This window comes from Pseudophryne corroboree, chromosome 6 (assembly GCF_028390025.1).
Source record: "Pseudophryne corroboree isolate aPseCor3 chromosome 6, aPseCor3.hap2, whole genome shotgun sequence".
Taxonomy (NCBI): Eukaryota; Metazoa; Chordata; class Amphibia; order Anura; family Myobatrachidae; genus Pseudophryne; species Pseudophryne corroboree.
The window spans coordinates 825,863,611-825,881,192 of NC_086449.1; the positions used below are offsets into that span (position 1 = coordinate 825,863,611).

Consider the following 17,582-nt stretch of genomic DNA (forward strand, 5'->3'; position numbering starts at 1 on the left):
TAAATAAAAAAAGGTCTCACCCCAGCCACACGTCAGGCAGGACGGAGATTCGGGGTCAGCACAAATACTAGGTAGTCATTTCTGGAAGTTTACATGATAAAGCACACACACTGGAGAGAGAGAAGAAAAGTACGGCCAGCACTTACCCTCTGGTGGGATCCAGGGCGATTGCTCGAGGCTGATCCAGCTCTTGCCAGAATAATACTTTCCGCAAAGCGCCATCCAGATTAGAAACCTCTATCCGATTTGTTTCGGAGTCTGTCCAGTACAATTTCTCTCCCAGCCAATCACAGGCCAGTCCATCTGGCGACACCAAACCAGCGATGACCACATCCTGCGAGCTCCCAGTCTTGTTAAAATCAATCCTCTTTATGGCTTCCTCGCTCACATCGCTCCAGTAAATGAAACCTCGGAAAAACACAAAGTCCACGGCGGCTGCATCCTCAAGCCCCGTGACGATCACCGTGGAGTTCCCCTTCGTACCACCAGCGTCCACCAGTCGCAGATCACGCCGGTTGGCATACAGCAGTAAGGGAGACGCTAAAGGAAAATTCACAAGAGATGATCGTTAGACACTGAAACTGGAAAGACATCCTACAGCTTACCCCCGGCATTGAGTGTAATGACACTGATCCAAAGGTAGCAACTAAAATAACATATATATATATATATATATATATATATATATATATATATATATATATATATATATATATATATATATATATATATATATATATATATATATATACATATACATACATACACACACATATATATATATACATACACATTATATATATATATATATATATATATATATATATATATATATATATATATATATATATATATATATACACATACATACACACACACACATACACACACACACAGGGGTCAATTCAATTCGGCAACTTATGAATAGCGCCGGGAATTAGCTCCCGACGCTATTCAATTCAGCTCCAGTTAAGTCGGCGAAGTCCCGTTCTCGCCGACTAAACAGGTTGAATTGTCGGGAGAACGGGCATTCTCCGACTAAACTCCCCGGCGCGAGGCTGATTCCCGACAGAATCAGCCTCACGCCGGCCGCGAGGCAGCACTTTTGTCGGGTTTCTTCTCTCATCCCCCGGGGATGAGAGAAGAATTCCCGACAATTGCGGGTAACTAGCGGCTGAATTGAATAGCGTCGGGAGCTAATTCCCGGCGCTATTCATAAGTTGCCGAATTGAATTGACCCCATATACACACATATATACACACACAATTTGCTGCTGGAGCAAACCATATTGCAATGCAAGGAAGGAGGGAGCGACAACACATTTGCTGTTTTGCATCCAGGGAAGAAGCAGGTTATGTTTGCATATAGTAAACAAATAATAAGATTTTACTTACCGATAAATCTATTTCTCGTAGTCCGTAGTGGATGCTGGGGACTCCGTCAGGACCATGGGGATTAGCGGCTCCGCAGGAGACAGGGCACAAAAATAAAGCTTTAGGATCAGGTGGTGTGCACTGGCTCCTCCCCCTATGACCCTCCTCCAAGCCTCAGTTAGGATACTGTGCCCGGACGAGCGTACACAATAAGGAAGGATTTTGAATCCCGGGTAAGACTCATACCAGCCACACCAATCACACCGTACAACCTGTGATCTGAACCCAGTTAACAGCATGATAACAGCGGAGCCTCTGAACAGACGGCTCACAACAAGAACAACCCGATTTTTTTGTAACAATAACTATGTACAAGTATTGCAGACAATCCGCACTTGGGATGGGCGCCCAGCATCCACTACGGACTACGAGAAATAGATTTATCGGTAAGTAAAATCTTATTTTCTCTAACGTCCTAGTGGATGCTGGGGACTCCGTCAGGACCATGGGGATTATACCAAAGCTCCCAAACGGGCGGGAGAGTGCGGATGACTCTGCAGCACCGAATGAGAGAACTCCAGGTCCTCTTTAGCCAGAGTATCAAATTTGTAGAATTTTACAAACGTGTTCTCCCCCGACCACGTAGCTGCTCGGCAGAGTTGTAATGCCGAGACCCCTCGGGCAGCCGCCCAGGATGAGCCCACCTTCCTTGTGGAATGGGCCTTGACAGATTTAGGCTGTGGCAGGCCTGCCACAGAATGTGCAAGTTGAATTGTGCTACAAATCCAACGAGCAATCGTCTGCTTAGAAGCAGGAGCACCCAGCTTGTTGGGTGCATACAGTATAAACAGCGAGTCAGATTTTCTGACTCCAGCCATCCTTGAAATATATATTTTCAATGCCCTGACAACGTCCAGCAACTTGGAATCCTCCAAATCGCTAGTAGCCGCAGGCACCACAATAGGCTGGTTCAGGTGAAACGCTGACACCACCTTAGGCAGAAAATGAGGACGCGTCCGCAGTTCTGCCCTGTCCGAATGGAAAATCAGATATGGGCTTTTATACGATAAAGCCGCCAATTCTGACACTCTCCTGGCTGAAGCCAGGGCCAGTAGCATGGTTACTTTCCATGTAAGATATTTCAAATCCGCCGATTTGAGTGGCTCAAACCAATGGGATTTGAGAAAATCCAAAACTACATTAAGGTCCCACGGAGCCACTGGGGGCACAACCGGGGGCTGTATATGTAGTACTCCTTTTACAAAAGTCTGGACTTCAGGAACTGAAGCCAATTCTTTCTGGAAGAAAACCGACAGGGCCGAAATTTGAACCTTAATGGACCCCAACTTGAGGCCCATAGACAATCCTGTTTGCAGGAAATGTAGGAATCGACCCAATTGAAATTCCTCCGTGGGGGCCTTCCTGGCCTCACACCACGCAACATATTTTCTCCAAATGCGGTGATAATGTTGTGCAGTCACCTCCTTCCTGGCTTTAACCAGTGTAGGAATGACCTCTTCTGGAATGCCTTTTTCCCTTAGAATTCGGCGTTCAACCGCCACGCCGTCAAACGCAGCCGCGGTAAGTCTTGGAATAGACACGGTCCCTGCTGAATCAGGTCCCGTCTTAGAGGTAGAGGCCACGGATTTTCCGTGAGCATCTCCTGAAGTTCCGGGTACCAAGTTCTTCTTGGCCAATCCGCAGCCACGAGTATCGTTCTTACTCCCCTTTGCCGTATAATTCTCAGTACTTTGGGTATGAGAGGCAGAGGAGGAAACACATACACTGACTGGAACACCCACGGTGTTACCAGAGCGTCCACAGCTATTGCCTGAGGGTCTCTTGACCTGGCGCAATACCTGTCCAGTTTTTTGTTGAGGCGAGACGCCATCATATCCACCTTTGGTTTTTCCCAACGGTTCACAATCATGTGGAAGACTTCTGGATGAAGTCCCCACTCTCCCGGGTGTAGATCGTGTCTGCTGAGGAAGTCTGCTTCCCAGTTGTCCACTCCCGGAATGAACACTGCTGACAGTGCTATCACATGATCTTCCGCCCAGCGAAGAATCCTTGCAGCTTCTGCCATTGCTCTCCTGCTTCTTGTGCCGCCCTGTCTGTTTACGTGGGCGACTGCCGTGATGTTGTCCGACTGGATCAACACCGGCTGACCCTGAAGCAGGGGTTTTGCCAGGCTTAGAGCATTGTAAATCGCTCTTAGCTCCAGTATATTTATGTGAAGAGACATCTCCAGGCTTGACCATACTCCCTGGAAGTTTCTTCCCTGTGTGACCGCTCCCCAGCCTCTCAGACTGGCATCCGTGGTCACCAGGACCCAGTCCTGTATGCCGAATCTGCGGCCTTCTAACAGATGAGCACTCTGCAACCACCACAGAAGAGACACCCTTGTCCGTGGCGATAAGGTTATCCGCTGATGCATCTGCAGATGCGATCCGGACCATTTGTCCAGCAGATCCCACTGAAAAGTTCGTGCGTGGAATCTGCCGAATGGGATTGCTTCGTAAGAAGCCACCATCTTTCCCAGGACTCTTGTGCATTGATGCACAGACACTTTTCCTGGTTTTAGGAGGTTCCTGACAAGTTCGGATAACTCCTTGGCTTTCTCCTCCGGAAGAAACACCTTTTTCTGAACCGTGTCCAGAATCATTCCCAGGAACAGCAGACGTGTTGTCGGGGTCAACTGAGATTTTGGAAAATTCCGAATCCACCCGTGTTGTTGCAGCACTACTTGGGTTAGTGTTACTCCGTCCTCCAGCTGTTCTCTGGACTCTGCCCTTATCAGGAGATCGTCCAAGTAAGGGATAATTAATACGCCTCTTCTTCGCAGAAGAATCATCATTTCGGCCATTACCTTGGTAAAGACCCGAGGTGCCGTGGACAATCCAAACGGCAGCGTCGGAAACTGATAATGACAGTTTTGCACCACGAACCTGAGGTACCCTTGATGTGAAGGGCAAATTGGGACATGCAGGTAAGCATCTTTTATGTCCAGGGACACCATAAAGTCCCCTTCTTCCAGATTCGCTATCACAGCTCTGAGTGATTCCTTCTTGAACTTGAATTTTTGTATGTACAGGTTCAAAGATTTCAGATTTAGAATAGGTCTTACCGAGCCGTCCGGCTTCGGTACCACAAATAGCGTGGAGTAATACCCCTTTTCCTGTTGTAGGAGGGGTACCTTGACTATCACCTGCTGAGAAAACAGCTTGTGAATGGCTTCCAATACCGTCGCCCTGTCTGAGGGAGACGTTGGCAAAGCAGACTTTAGGAACCGGCGAGGGGGAGACTTCTCGAATTCCAACCTGTAACCCTGAGATACTACCTGCAGGATCCAGGGGTCCACCTGTGAGCAAGCCCACTGCGCGCTGAAATTCTTGAGTCGACCCCCCACCGTTCCTGAGTCCGCTTGTAAAGCCCCAGCGTCATGCTGAGGGCTTTGCAGAACCCGCGGAGGGCTTCTGTTCCTGGGAAGGAGCTGCTTGCTGCCCTCTCTTACCCTTTCCTCTGCCTCGGGGCAGATATGACTGTCCTTTTGCCCGCTTCTTATAGGACCGAAAGGACTGCGGCTGAAAAGACGGTGTCTTTTTCTGTTGGGAGGGGGTCTGAGGTAAAAAGGTGGATTTCCCGGCAGTTGCCGTGGCCACCAAATCCGATAGACCGACGCCAAATAATTCCTCCCCTTTATACGGCAATACTTCCATATGCCGTTTGGAATCCGCATCACCTGACCACTGTCGTGTCCATAAACTTCTTCTGGCAGATATGGACATCGCACTTACTCTCGATGCCAGAGTGCAAATATCCCTCTGAGCATCTCGCATATAAAGAAAAGCATCCTTTAATTGCTCTATAGTCAATAAAATACTGTCCCTATCCAGGGTATCAATATTTTCAGTCAGGGAATCCGACCAGACCACCCCAGCACTGCACATCCAGGCTGAGGCGATGGCTGGTCGCAGTATAACACCAGTATGTGTGTATATACTTTTTAGGGTAGTTTCCAGCCTCCTATCAGCTGGATCCTTGAGGGCGACCGTATCAGGAGACGGTAACGCCACTTGTTTTGATAAGCGTGTGAGCGCCTTATCCACCTTAGGGGGTGTTTCCCAGCGCGCCCTAACCTCTGGCGGGAAAGGGTATAATGCCAATAACTTTTTTGAAATTAGCACTTTTCTATCTGGGTTAACCCACGCTTCATCACATACATCATTCAATTCCTCTGATTCAGGAAAAACTACAGGTAGTTTTTTCACCCCCCACATAATACCCCTTTTTGTGGTACTTGTAGTATCAGAGATATGCAAAGCCTCCTTCATTGCCGTGATCATATAACGTGTGGCCCTACTGGAAAATAAGTTTGTTTCTTCACCGTCGACACTAGATTCAGTGTCCGTGTCTGGGTCTGTGTCGACCGACTGAGGTAAAGGGCGTTTTACAGCCCCTGGCGGTGTCTGAGACGCCTGGGCAGGTACTAACTGGTTTTCCGGCCGTCTCATGTCGTCAACTGATTTTTGTAATGTGCTGACATTATCACGTAATTCCATAAACAAAGCCATCCATTCCGGTGTCGACTCCCTGGGGGGTGACATCACCATTACCGGCAATTGCTCTGCCTCCACACTAACATCGTCCTCATACATGTCGACACACACGTACCGACACAGCAGACACACAGGGAATGCTCTATTGAAGACAGGACCCCACTAGCCCTTTGGGGAGACAGAGGGAGAGTTTGCCAGCACACACCCAAGCGCTATAATATATATGGGAACAACCTTATATAAGTGTTGTATCCTTATAGCAGCTTAAATATAGTAATATCGCCAAAAAAAAAATGCCCCCCCTCTCTGTTTTACCCTGTTTCTGTAGTGCAGTGCAGGGGAGAGTCCTGGGAGCCTTCCTCACAGCGGAGCTGAGCAGGAAAATGGCGCTGTGTGCTGAGGAGAATAAGCCCCGCCCACTATTTCGGCGGGCTCTTCTCCGGAGTTTGTGAGATCTGGCAGGGGTTAAATACATCCATATAGCCTCAAGGGCTATATGTGATGTATTTTTTAGCCATAAAAAGGTATTATACATTGCTGCCCAGGGCGCCCCCCCAGCGCCCTGCACCCTCCGTGACCGCTGTGTGAAGTGTGCTGACAACAATGGCGCACAGCTGCAGTGCTGTGCGCTACCTCAGGAAGACTGAAAAGTCTTCTGCCGCCTGCTTCTGGACCTCTTCCATCTTCGGCATCTGCAAGGGGGGTCGGCGGCGCGGCTCCGGGACCGGATTCCATGGCTGGGCCTGTGTTCGATCCCTCTGGAGCTAATGGTGTCCAGTAGCCTAAGAAGCCAATCCATCCTGCACGCAGGTGAGTTGACTTCTCTCCCCTAAGTCCCTCGATGCAGTGAGCCTGTTGCCAGCAGGACTCACTGAAAATAAAAAAACCTAAAAACTTTTTCTAAGCAGCTCTTTAGGAGAGCCACCTAGATTGCACCCTGCTCGGACGGGCACAAAAACCTAACTGAGGCTTGGAGGAGGGTCATAGGGGGAGGAGCCAGTGCACACCACCTGATCCTAAAGCTTTATTTTTGTGCCCTGTCTCCTGCGGAGCCGCTAATCCCCATGGTCCTGACGGAGTCCCCAGCATCCACTAGGACGTTAGAGAAACTTTATTTTAACTCTGAAATTGAGACTTAAGCTAGGACAGAGCCCTCCCATCTCTAATAGGGGAATTCAATAGCTGCAAGGCTTACCGCAAGCTTTGAGATCCCGAGTTAAGAGCCCAAAGCTATTCGATTACTGCGCGCAGTAACCCCCAAGAGTGCACTAAACGTAAATTTCTGCTCGCACCCCTGGAGGGTGCAGTTAGAAACCTGCATTAGGTTCACCCTCTGGGCTAGTTGCAATCTTACTGCATGCAGTAACCGCATAGATCCAGGCACTTAATCCAGTATCTATGCCGAACCGCTGGTTATCACTGAATAGCTGGATATCATTGAATAGCTTCGACCACTTAACCTGGGAAACAAAAGCCTGCAGTAAGATCCAGACAAACGGAATTCCCCACCCCTCCCCAATCTCTGTACACGTTGTATCTGCTCCCCTGTATGGCTACAAAGAGCAAATTGATCTTTTTGTCACCATGTACAACTAATGTATACGACAGGCTGTGTGTTCCCACATTGAAGTGCCCTCTCTGAAATTAAAGAGAACATTTAACTTTCTTCCACCAAACTTAATCTGAAATTAAAGAGAACATTTAACTTTCTTCCACCAAACTTAATGCTGCATTTTTGAAAATCATTATTAGTCTCTTATGGTGAGGGGGGGATTTAATTCTGTGCGAGTTTGTTAAGGTGCAGTAATGAGTGCATGAAGCTATTCAGTTGACTGCGCTGTGTAAACACACTTTGGGGTCGATTCAATTCGGCAATTTATGAATAGCGCCGGGAATTAGCTCCCGACGCTATTCAATTCAGCTGCTAGTTACCCGCAATTGTCGGGAATTCTTCTCTCATCCCTGGAGAAAGAGAAGAAACCCGACAAAAGTGCTGCCTCGCGGCCGGCGCAAGGCTGATTCTGTCGGGAATCAGCCTCGCGCCGGGGAGTTAAGTCGGAGAATGCCCGTTCTCCCGACAATTCAACCTGTTTAGTCGGCGAGAACGGGCCATCGCCGACTTAACTGGAGCTGAATTGAATAGCGTCGGGAGATAATTCCCGGCGCTATTCATAAATTGCCGAATTGAATCGACCCCAACATTTGGGGATGTAGTTTACAGTGAGACTCAGTTGCAGTGAACTGCATTTTCCTACGTACGTTTCGGGCACCAGGGCCGGAAACAGAAACCTTGGGGCCCGGTACACAAGTCTTGCACTACAGACACTGAGGTGTTAGGATCACTGCAGGCTCACACAGTTCTTTGTGCCTCTGGATTCCCTGGGACATGTCTGATCAGTGGTTTTAAATAGGGACTACAATTCATCCCTCTGTAATAAATAACTACAACTTTAGGAGTGTATAATCTATTAATCCTATCGGGCCAGCGAAGTTGTTACATCTTCTTCGCCATTATTGGCAATATTAACTTGCCCATTGAATTGTTGATAGGCAGGTGGAGATTATTAAACATCCACCGTACTATACAATTTTAGATTTATATATACCCCTGAAGAAGTCCTATTACAGGGACGAAACGCGTAGGGTTTTAAAGAATCAAGGTGATTAGGATATCCAGTAGACATTGGAGAGTCCCCACCACTGAGCTCACCTCCTGGGGTGTTGGGTGGCACTTTTGTTTCTATCTGTTTCGATGTAATCTGGTTGTTCCTTCTACTACACCTTGGGGTCAATTCTATTCTCCGACAGTTGAATAGCGCCGGGAGTTTGCTCCCGACGCTATTCAATTCAGCTCCAGTAAGTCGGCGATAACCTGTTCTCGCCGACTAAACAGGTTGAATTGTCGGGAGAACGGGCATTCTCCGACTTAACTCCCCAGCGCGAGGCTGATTCCCGACAGAATCAGCCTCTCGCCGGCCGCACTTTTGTCGGGTTTCTTCTCTCATCCCCCGGGGATGAGAGAAGAATTCCCGACAATTGAGGGTCACTCGTCGCTGTATTGAACAGCGCCGGGAGTGTCGGAGAATAGAATTGACCCCCTTGTATATAATGTAGAAAATACTATACATTATATATTCTATGTTGTATGTTACGAATAAACATCGGAATTTTACTAATCAAAGGTTATATTTTGGGTGTCCACATTTCTTGGTGAGTGGGTATTTTATAGGTAAATTATTTGGCGGAGCATAACTGAACATTGGATCCGAAAGAGATCAGAATATCCACTCCAAGTTGGGACTGTAATCAAGTCCATTAACAACATCATTGAAAGCATTCAGACGTCTAAATCCATAAGATCATACAGATTCATATATGGACAATTGATTTTGATGCTCTAGCGCCCTCTGGGCTATGTTTTTGTCTACATTGTTTTGTTCCCGCTAACAGGGGTTCTACCGTGAGGTGCTGCTCTTAGAAGTGTGTGATAAGGGTATTCTTTTTCATAGATAGATAGATAGATAGATAGATAGATAGATAGATAGATAGATAGATAGATATAGATAGATGTATAGCCCGGCACTCTTCTGGCAAATTCTGCGCCCCGGTGCCCTCAGTGAATCAATAGATAATGGAGCGGAAGAAAGCTGCGGCACTCAGGGTCTTGCACTTGATCGATGTGTATTAAAAAAAAATCACAACATTGTCCATCAATGTTTCAGGGTATCTAGCCCCTTTGTCAAGATGCGAGTCACCAGCAGCGGCAGGTGCAGCAGCGGTTCAAGCGCCATGAGGTCATGACACAGGCACAACTGGGATGGAACCAACTGAGTGGTAAAGGAGGGGGGGGGAGTTGCATGGGGGGGGGGGTTGTGCTGCCAGCGGGCTCCACAGTTTTTTAGTTCATTGGTGCGCAGCGGAGCGGGCACAGTTAAAAAGTATTAACAGATGCTGCTGGCTGTCTTGGATCCTCGGGCCCGTTACAGGTGTCCCCTTTGTACCCCCCTGTCGCCGGGCAGGATGCGGTTACGACACACAGTAAGACCGTGACTAGCCCTGAGGGACGGGTTAGCGCGGCTTTCTGCGCATACCTCAGGACGGTGTGTGTATAAATACGCTAGCCGTGGGTTTACACTGCACGCAATTGAACAGCTCCACGCACTCATCCCTGGAGCTTAAACTCACGCTGAACTGAATTGCCCCCTTTATTGCTATATCGCATTAGGCCCTAGTTGCTGGTATTCTGCTACAAGAGAGTACATGCCATTACAGGGCCACATACACAGCAGCATTTGGAATGAGAGCAAAGGTGCTCGACAACAACCAGAGGCCCTGATAAGCAGCCGTCACACTCCACTATCTCAAACACCTTAAACAAACATCACTTTCAGGGACGGAAAAAAAAAAAAAAAAAAAAAGAATGAATATATATATATATATATATATATATATATATATATATATACACACACATACATATACACACACACATATTATATATATATATGTACATATATATATATATATATATGTACATATATATATATATATATATATATATATATATATACATACATACATACATACATACATATATATACACACACACAACACACTTTTATAGATTTTGTAAGGAGTCCTGGAGAGTTCTACAAATGAAAGCACATTAGCCATTTGTCTGTGGGAGTCGGCTGCCACTGTAAGTGGATATAAAGACTTCCAGGTGGAGGGAAGTTCAGCTGAGCTGCAGCTGTGATCCACAGACCATATGGAACAGACACCAGAAGAATCTCTTTAAAGAGCCATGAACGGCTGGGCATGAATCTCCCTCACTGTCTGTCCCAGGGTGACCCGATCGCAGGCAGATTGCATAGTATGCTCTCCCAGCACTGGGCTCATTACCCAGGATGCAGACAGATGGGGTTTGGCTCATACAGAGGACTAGGGCCTAGCGGCTTTAAACGCTGTGTTCCACTAAAGCCACATACTTTCACATTGGAAAAAAACAAGAAAAAATATATCAATCAATAAATGAAGGAATAACGGCAACGATTAAAAAAAAAAAAAAAAAAAAAAAAAAAAAAGGGAGACATGTCCGTCAGCGGCTAGCGTTATTACTCGCATCTGCAGTTCCCTCAATGTTTACACAAAGCAATTACCCGCCGTAATAACAGAATAAGGTGCATATTTTGGGTACCGCAACACATTTTTGTGCCAAACACACAAAATAAACAAATGAGTATAACAAAAACCCCACGCTTCTATTTATCGCCAAACGGACGCAAGGCCCACGCTTCCCAGTAAGAAAAATTCAAATTTTGATGCAAAGATGAACTACATAGAAATAAAATATTGCTGAATATCAAAATGCTGACAGCCAGCCGTCTCAGCTGGATGCAATATGGAGCAGGGTGGGGAGAAAGGAAGGGGAAAAATGCAGATGGAAAATAAATAAACGTACAGTTTTTGGAAATCCTCTCTCTATCCACTTGCCCAGGAAATTAACCATTGCACCGACTGTTAGCCAGAGTGCGTTTAGCAAGGCTGGATTGGTTTCTATTTAGCAGAGTGTGGGGTAAAATAATAATAATTCTAATGTTACCAAAGACAACGGCTTCCTTCCTGGAATACCGGTCAGATTCACCAATGTGCAAAAAGATTTGCAAAAAGAGAACAACAAAGTCCTGGTGGAAGCATTCACAAGTCACCAGACATCTGAGCTGCGCCTCATCCCCACAACATACAGGAATGCGGGAGGCTTTTGTCAATCATTTAACCTGCTCATGGCTGCAAGTCAAACAAAGACAGAGGTACCCACATGTAATCCGCTCACAGCCAGTTATCAGACTCTGCATTAAGGCTTAACCCCAGACTTTAGTAAAAGTGGGTAGGATAAAAACTCCCCACCTCGTATAACTATCAGTCCCCGTCACCCTCCTCCTGTGGTGCAGAGGTCTATGTTATACCCCTTTTCACACAGAGAATGAAGATTACCGGGTGAAGACGTTCTACCCGGTAAATTGCCAAAAAACACAGGTCCTTTTTCTGTGTGAAAGGGTCACCCCGGGTTGATATTCCCGGGACTTTCGACGCAGGAATTTACCAGGGTTGGAGACCCGGGAATTTCCTCTCGGGCTGACCCTCTCACACAGACGAAATTCCTGGTAATTTGCAGATCAAAACGGGTAGAAATTCTTGACCCGGTAATTTGCTTCTCTGGGCGGGATATATTAACATACATCACCACCCCTCGCAGCGATGTTGATCGTATATGTACTAACATATGCAATCAAAATCGCAATGCGGTGACGGAGGGCCCCCGCGATACCTGTGAGGTGGTGTGCGGGGGTCTCTGTCACCTCTCTGGGCTCTCCAACTGCTCACCTGTCGGGAAGCAGGCAACATCCTGTCCCCGGCGCCTCCTCCCTGCAGCCGGAAGGACCTCCGGCTGCGTTGCTAGGGGGAGGAGGAGTTTACCTTCCGGGTACAGGCTTCTTGGATGAAGGTATGCCAGGGCGGGGAGGCGTCTGCGGCGGCCGGCGTTAAGACGCCATTCAAAGATGACGATACCCTGTGTGGCAAAAACGCAGCGGCCGGGGGTTAGTACATACGAAAATGCGATGAACCCCCCCGAAAATGGGAGTTTTATCGCATTTCCCCTTTAGTACTTTCCCCCCTCTGTTTGTAAGAGGGGGAGGGGCACGGGGGTTCAGGCAGAGACCGGCAAAATTAACCGGCACTGAGACGGGTAAATGTTGGGATTTCTGTCTGAAAAGGGTATGAGTGTATAGTGCTGGTTCTGCACAATATAAAACACAAAGCGTGTTTAAAATCTTAAGTCAAATACATGAAAAATATAAAAGTGAATATATACACACACATAAGGGGATAAAAAAAAAGGAGGAGGAGGAGTAGAAAAGAGAGAAGATCACCTTTGTCAAATAAGAAAAAGATCTGTGGAACAAAGAACAAATCACCCAGGTCTTTCTGTAAAAGCCATTAGCATGCAAATTGGTCTGGGGGGGGGGAGGGGGGGTGCGGGCTCAGAGTCCAGCTATGCAATGATAGGCGGCAGCCAAAACAAACAATCAGGGGTCTCACGCAGCTCCCTTGTGGTCCCGATTACTTAACGCACTCCCCCCAAAAGCAAATATACTCAACAGGACACACATGATCCGCCAACTAATGCAAACTCCAAAAGAACAAATACAAAAACTACCACAAGTCATCATAGGATTCACCCCTCCTCCCAAATCCAAAATACCATCACGGGTCTCTTCCACACTTTACAACAGGTACACACTATACAATGGGGTCCATTCAATTCGGCAATTTAAGAATAGCGCCGGAATTAGCTCCCGACGCTATTCAATTCAGCTGCTAGTTACCCGCAATTGTCGGGAATTCTTCTCTCATCCCCGGGGGGGGGGTGAGAGAAGAAAACCGACAAAAGTGCTGCCGCGCGGCCGGCGCGAGGCTGATTCTGTCGGGAATCAGCATCGCCGCGGGTAGTTAAGTCGGAGAATGCCCGTTCTCCCGACAAAACTACCTGTTAAGTCGGCGAGAACGGGCTTTCGCCGACTTAACTTTAGCTGAATTGAATAGCGTCGGGAGCAAATTCCCGGCGCTATTCTTAAATTGCCGAATTGAATCGACCCCAATGATCTGTCCAATCTGGCTGGTTGGAATGAAAGGGAGTAATGTAATGTATGGGGGAGTAAGTGACAATTGGTGAATTAATCCCAAACACTGGGAAATGCACAAAACAGTCAGTCATTCAGACAAATGGGTTAACTCAAATGGATTTTACCAATTTGTCTGAACAACTGTTTTTCAGAATCAGAATCGACTTTATTGGCCATGTATACTCCCGTATACTAGGAAGTGTTTGCGGTTCACAATGCTTCGCCAAATAACATATAAAGAATAAACACTACATAGTACAGAGCATAACATACACATAACATACATTGTCCATTTCCCAGTGTTTTGGAGCAATTGTCTAATGGTCACTTACTCCCATACATTACCAGACTTTCATTCCAACCAGCCAGATTATTGTTTAGTTTGAACCTAGCTTTAGGGTGTATTGGGGTAACTCCCCAGTCTGCCAATGGATAATCTTGATTTCCCAATTGTAACCCAAAAATGATTGCAATCGGTGATTTTTAACATGTTCTGCTCTCCCATCGGATCGACGAACTAAGAGGTCTGGCGATCGGTGGAATGGCGAATATCCCTATTGCCAGCATTACTAAGAATGATTGCAGGAAGCCAATACTGGGCGTCAGTGGGGTCGATTCAATTCAGCAACAGTTGAATAGCGCCGGGAATTAGCTCCCGACGCTATTCAATTCAGCTCCAGTTAAGTCGGCGATGGCCCATTCTCGCCAACTTAACAGGTTGTTTTGTTGGGAGAACGGGCATTCTCCGACTTAACTCCCCGGCGCGATGCTAATTCCCGACAGAACCAGCCTCGCGCCGCCCGCACAGCAGCACTTTTGTCGGATTTCTTCTCTTGTCCCCCGGGGATGAGAGAAGAATTCCCAACAAGTGAGGGTCACTCGTCGCTGTATCGAATAGCGCCGGGAGCAAAGTCATGGCGCTATTCAACTGTCAGTGAATTGAACTGACCCCAGTGTGTGCACCGACTTCAGTTACTCCCCACAAAACTCAGAATATGACTCCACAACCCAGCTAAAGTTCAATGATCAACCAGATGACACACACAGACTATGGGGCTCAGCAAAACAACGGGGGGAAAAAACAACTACTTTGTATCTGGAACAAAACATGTTGCAATATAAGGGGAGCAAATACATTTATGGCTTGTGCACGCAGGGTAAATACTGGCTGCTTGTGCACGTGGCCCACAAACGCTGGGCAGCTTTGTTATTCCGTTACAATTTAGCTCTGCCTTTGGATGAACCCCTCTCAAATGTAAATCTCTCTGTACATTTAACCTGTGCAGTGCAACATGGTGTTACCTAAGTGCAAAGTTACTGGCTCTTTTTTTGCTTTACTCTCAATCACCACTATGACCCCAGGTAGGTGAGTGGGTGGGTGTAAAGCAGCATAAGCACATTATACCCACCACATCAGCCTTCTGAGAGGAACCACAGCCCACCCAGGACCCATCCTCACCAAGCCTACATATAACCCAACTATGCCCACTACCACCTGTATCCCATAGTGCCTCCGTCCCTATGTGCATGCACTGGAATCACTTCACAACCCTGCCCACCTCCCCCCAATCACCGCACTGTCAGAGCCCCGTTACTTATTAACCTTAGATTAAAAAAAAAAAAAAAAAAACACACACACACACACAATTCAGATTGTGATCCCTCACACACACTCGACCCTCCACCAAATTCTGACCCATCATGCCCAACCTCCGGTTACCTCCCATCACTGATGACCTATTTGTGTATGGTTTGTATGTTTTCTCCCATGACCCAAATACTATTATCCATACTACACCTCACCCCTCCAACAGTGACCCATCTTCTATTACCCTCCCTGCACCTCACCCCTCCACCAGTGAGCCCCCACCAATGCCCCATCCCCTATTACCCTCCCTACATCTTATCCAGACACCAGTGAATCCCCATGCCCTCTCCTGCACACAGTGATCCCCTTAATGCCCCATCCCCTATTACTCCCCCTACCACCAATGACACCCCCATATACCCCATCTTCTGTTACCCTCCCTACACCTCACCATTACAGTGACCCAATACCCCATAACCTATCACCCTCAATATGCCCCATCCCCTATACCTTACTTTCCATATGCCCCATCCCCTATTACCCTCTATACACCCCAACCCCGATATGCCCTTAATACCCACCCCCTATTACCCTCCCTAAACCTCACCCCCCACATGCCCCATCCCCTATTATTCTCCATACACCCTAACCCCCATATGCCCCAATACCCTCCTTACACCTCACCCCCACTTGCCCCATTCCCAATTACCCTCCCTATACTACACCCCCACATGCCCCAATACCCCACCCCCTATTACTCCCTACACCTCACCCCCACATGCCTCATCCCCTATTACCCTCCCCACACCACTTGCCCCATCCCCTATTACCCTCCCCACACCACTTGCCCCATCCCCTATTATCCTCCATACACCACTTGCCCCATCCCCTATTACCCTCCCCACACCACTTGCCCCATCCCCTATTATCCTCCCCATACCACTTGCCCCATCCCCTATTACCCTCCCCACACCACTTGCCCCATCCCCTATTATCCTCCCCACACCTCACCCCATCCCCTATTATCCTCCATACACCCTAACCCCCATATGCCCCAATACCCTCCCTATACCTCACCCCCCACACGCCCCATCCCCTATTACCCTCCCCACACCTCACCCCCCACTTGCCCCATCCCTTATTACCCTCCCTGCACCCCCCACACACTGGCCCCCTAACTCTCTCATCCCCGGCACTCGCCCCCCAGGCCCGGCCTGTATCCCCGGTCTCCCGTGGCCTCGGCGCCCCCTCCCCATGCTGCGGCTTCCGGGCCCCCGGCCGCACTCACCCCTCAGCAGGCAGCTCAGGCTGCAGACCAGCAGGCTCCTCAGCACGGTCCCCATCTCTGCGTGTTACCGCCGGCGGCGGCGGGGCCCGGACATACTGCCGCTGTACACCGCGGTCTCCCGGCCGCCCCACTCCGGCCCCTCCATGGTGCTGCTGCGTGTGAACCCGCCGCGGCTCCTTCCCTCCTCCTCCTCCTGCTCCGGCGGCGGAGGGATACCGGACCGCTCCCGGGAACCGAGCACCGCCGCTGTGCGATCACCGCTTCAGCGGCTGCCGTGCCCGCCGTCCTGTGTCCTGCCACCGGCCCAGCCCGCCAATCCAGGGGAGACGGCCGACCGGGACGGAATTCCACAGGGACTACTTTCTGTCTTCCCTTCCCCCTCCACAGCCGGGACTACATTCCCATGGCCTAGCGTCTCTGAGGAGAAATTCGAGTCCTCGGGCTGGAGTGAGGGGGCAGCCGGCTCCCCACCCACCCCTGCAATAATGGCATTGGGGAATAAGGGAAGGGGAGGGGCTCCACAGAGTTCCAGCCACAGAGACTTCATGCCATATAAATCAGTGTACCTCTGTCCCTGCTGCTGCTGGGATCCATGAGGAGGATATATATATTATATTATATTATATTATATTATATTATAGTATAGTATAGTATAGTATAGTATAGTATAGCATCCATAGTGACACCTGATACAGCAGTAGGGCATCTATGTGTACACACAGCAAGTAATCTCCTGCACTCCATTGCTGAAAGTACCTGGATGCCCTTCTGATAGCATTGCATTGCACAGAGCAAATGCACAATCCATTGCAAAGATGCAACCCCCCAATGTGCTGAAACATTTATTTATATTTTTTTTATGAAGCAATTAGTGTAACAATATAATTGCACAGATAAAAGACAAATGTATCCCATTTTGTTTGAACAATAAAACAAAAGCGGCTGTACAATGCCATCACCTCAGGAAGATTTTTGTTACATTATGACCCATAGACGCAAAACAGTTCATAGGTAAGGTGCATACAAACTTGACGAGAAAATGAGCGACAACGCTCATTTTCACCCTTTCTGAGCGACGTCATTCACTT

General features: G+C 48.1%; 1 protein-coding gene across 2 annotated transcripts in view; it reads right to left on the bottom strand.

Annotated features, from left to right (window-relative positions):
* The window catches only part of LRP6 (LDL receptor related protein 6), a 96,716-nt gene extending 79,732 nt beyond the window's left edge, over positions 1-16,984 (bottom strand). For both annotated transcript variants that reach the window (XM_063929264.1, XM_063929263.1), the window contains exons 1-2: positions 16,495-16,984; positions 147-540 (exon numbers count right to left, since the gene is read on the bottom strand). In XM_063929264.1, coding sequence (XP_063785334.1) covers positions 147-540; positions 16,495-16,549 — 449 coding nt within the window. In that variant the 5' untranslated portion in view covers positions 16,550-16,984. The remainder of the gene's footprint in view (positions 1-146; positions 541-16,494) is intronic.
* Positions 16,985-17,582: the final 598 nt, after the last annotated feature.